This window comes from Lactuca sativa, chromosome 7, assembly GCF_002870075.4.
Source record: "Lactuca sativa cultivar Salinas chromosome 7, Lsat_Salinas_v11, whole genome shotgun sequence".
Lineage (NCBI taxonomy): Eukaryota > Viridiplantae > Streptophyta > Magnoliopsida > Asterales > Asteraceae > Lactuca > Lactuca sativa.
This window is the reverse complement of record NC_056629.2, coordinates 109,938,491-109,941,913: the sequence shown is the minus strand read 5'-3', so window position 1 is coordinate 109,941,913 and position 3,423 is coordinate 109,938,491. Positions and strand designations below refer to the sequence as shown.

Genomic DNA, 3,423 nt, shown 5'->3' with positions numbered 1-3,423 from the left:
AACTTATAGTGATGAGAAACAAACATAATACATAGTAATGAGAAACAAACATAATACATAGTGATGAGAAGCAAACATGATACATAGTGATGAGAAACAAACATACAGGCTAGACAGAGGAAGAACACACAATACAGCTAGCACATACATTACATATGCATTATATTCAGTTATGTGAGCCATTAAACGGGTCATGGCACTACCTGCCATGACCATTTTTGTATCCAAAATCTCCTTAATTGGGGAGCGTATGAGTTTGCATATAGATCTATACTGGATTGACTATCCTACACTTTGTTGTTCGCTACAGTGGGACTTGCAAGTCTACGGGTGCCAAATGTCATTTCTTACGGCGTCTTACATCGTCGTTTTACTATTGAGTCGGTAGCAGGGTACAAGCCGATCACATGGTACTTTAAATAACAATTGGTTTAAGGTAGTTAGTACAGCAGTAGTTACTTAATACAACACTACAGTACTATAATATTTTTCCCATTACATTCACTTCGTGAGCATTCACACGATGCACGGTAATGTAAAAACTATATTTTTGGTTAATGATAGTAGGATTTAGGAAAATACACACTCTTACAAGAGACACACACAGTTACTAGATGCCTTGGTAGAAGGCTACTGTTAGTAGGAAACATAGGGTTTTCTAGGAGTGTTCAAACAAATACAAACTTTACAAAACTTATACATTACAACTTACAAACATCTTACAAAAGCTTTCATACAAACTCAGACACTAATATACTTATGATCTCACCAGCTTTAAAGCTGATACTCGCTTTCAAAATAACTTGTATTCTCAGGTCACCAATAGACAGGTACCGGTGCCAGGTTTTTGAGAAGATGGAGCTTGTTCAAGACTCCTCTTTTATTTTGATGTACTTTTTGGTGTCTATATAACTTGACAGAACACACTTGTATGAAATTACATTATTAATGCAATGGATGATGTTGTTGTTTGTTTACTACTTTGCATTGTTGTGATATTATACATGACGCCGCCACCCCCGAACGAATCCGCCGTTCAGGTTTTGGGTGTGACAATGCATGTGTATATATGGATCATTTGGGCGTAGTATGTTAAGATGTGTGACACAATTTCGGGTGCAAACGTCTGTAAGAATGATTTTGTGGGTGAGCGAGGGGTGACGAGTAATCTGATTGCGGAAGTATAGTAAGAATGACAATTATTGGACTGTTAATTTGGGAAGGGAAATACGATCATGCCAACGACATTCTTCGACACCTGTAGCTTTGCAAGTGACGACATCATTCCAGAAGCCTTCTGATTGTGTGTTGCCATTGACATCACTCAATACATCAAGAAACCCAGAAAAGAAAAGAAAGAAGAAAGGAACCCTAGAAACAAAACCCTAAAATTCAACGGTGCTTTGTGAATACCCTGAGCTTCATCATCAACAGGAGGATCATGACCGGAGAAATCAATCCATTGAGGAGCATTAATGTCTTCATAAAGTATGTCCTTTTCAAACTTCGAATCCTTCCAATCGATCACAGCTACATTCATTGATGGATTAGAGAGAGAGAGAGAAAAAAAAAAGAAGAAGAAAATGACTACATGTCGATATACGCTCTTGATTATAATGAAATTAGGATTAGGAATGAAAAGTAAAAGGAAGTTACCGTGCGTATTTTGGTCGATATGTCAGCAAAACGTATTTTGGTCTAGGATGATGTCATCAAAATAATCCAAAAGTGGAGATGTAAGGAATGAAATATAATCAAGGGTCCTTGTTTCTTAATTTTAGAATTTAAGGTTCTCTTTTAATAATATTTAGAGATTAGAGATGATTTGGGATTGAATTTTTTTTTTTTTTTTTTTTTTTTGCTATTATTTTACCTCACTCCTTCAACAAGTATCATAAATATAATGAAATGATAAAACAATATATAAATTATTACTCAACGAATAATTTTAAATACAGTGTAATCATAAACCATATGAACGTGATTACATAAGAAATCTTGGCTCTAGAACAACAAGAAATACCCTATGAAGGTTACTCCAGTCCCAGCTAGAATAAATGGTGAATAGACATAACTGGAAGCAGCAGCTGAAGGTGTTACGGTGGGACGGCTCCCTTGATTGGTAGTGGGTATTCCAGAATCCACACTGGTAGATGGTGGTGATAAGTCCGGTGTCATATCAGATTGTGGTGCCAAAGTTGGTGTTGTTTTTGATTCAGGTGCTGAGGTTGGTGTGATCGTCTCTGGTACAGTAGAAGTACTTCCTGGAGATGGAGCTGGCCCTATGCATTTCAAAACAAGCAACAAGTATTATATAGCCTATCTCACTACCATTTTATAACGATTCTGAATCTGAATGGGTTGATACACAAGCGTAAAAGAAGCCATTCAAGAGAACATTAAAATGATTATTACCTGCCGAAGGAATAGGAGCTGCTGCAGCAGCTGCAAATTTTGAAATGAACACATAAATGGTAAGAAAAAATCACAGACAGATTCTTCTTATACAAACATACTTTTGTTGAAAAAAAAAATGTTGTTGTATCAATCTACCAACCTTTACACTGAAGAGGCACACCCGGCATGCGACAGGCACGGGGCAGAGAGATGGCAAGGGTCTGGTTGATGGGAATTTGGAAGGGTACGCTGCCTGTAACAATTAGGCAGAGACAATCTGTGCCACTGCTTGTGATGGATTTGAGAGAATTGCAGCAATCGGAGGTCGGTGTAGAACTTCCGTTTGTGGTGCTATTGGTTATGAAGTTCAAACATGGAGTAAAGGTAGTTATCATCGATGGGGTGCATGGAGTGCTAATTTGACTGTAAACAGGTACCACCACACAACATAATGCCACAGCTAAGGTCACAACTAACCATCGGAAAGCCATATTTAGGATCAAGTTTTGGTTTGTAGCTGGAGATGCCTGAAGCAGGTTGTATTGATAGGGTTAAGGAAAACAAAGAAATTTATAGATGGAAGAATTTTGAACTGAGTGAGAAGGTGGTTATGTAGTTCAACTAACTTCAACAATTATGTGTCTTTAATGATCAAAGCTTTTGACTTTTTTATTACATGGATTTTGCAACTGGAGAATTGGTCGAATTAAATTATTGGTTCGTTAGATTTGGTAAGCCACCTAAAACCGGTAATTTATTTAAAAAACAAAACTAAATAAATCTTACGGATCATAATAGGATCATGCCTTATAATTTTTATAAAGCATATGTCGTGTTCTGACCGAAAGTCCAAAACTTCAAAATAAAATCATATAAACTTTTAAATTACAAAACTCACAAATAAAACAAAGTGTTTTTGAAAGTCAAAATTTTAGTTCAAATTGATTTTCCAAATAATATTATAGAAGTCAACTTTTCTATTGCAAAAATCAGTTGTTAATTTGGTGAAGAAATTCTATTAGGCGA

At 36.2% G+C, this 3,423-nt stretch overlaps 1 protein-coding gene across 1 annotated transcript; it reads right to left on the bottom strand.

The window, feature by feature from the left end:
• Positions 1-1,909: 1,909 nt before the first annotated feature.
• Positions 1,910-2,959, bottom strand: LOC111905811 (non-specific lipid transfer protein GPI-anchored 20). Its single transcript, XM_023901537.3, has 3 exons — positions 2,558-2,959; positions 2,416-2,445; positions 1,910-2,282 (listed from the first exon to the last, which is right to left on the bottom strand). Exons 1-3 carry the CDS (start codon positions 2,886-2,888, stop codon positions 2,005-2,007), a joined length of 639 nt encoding a protein of 212 aa, XP_023757305.1. The 5' UTR covers positions 2,889-2,959; the 3' UTR covers positions 1,910-2,004.
• Between the last annotated feature and the right edge of the window lie 464 nt (positions 2,960-3,423).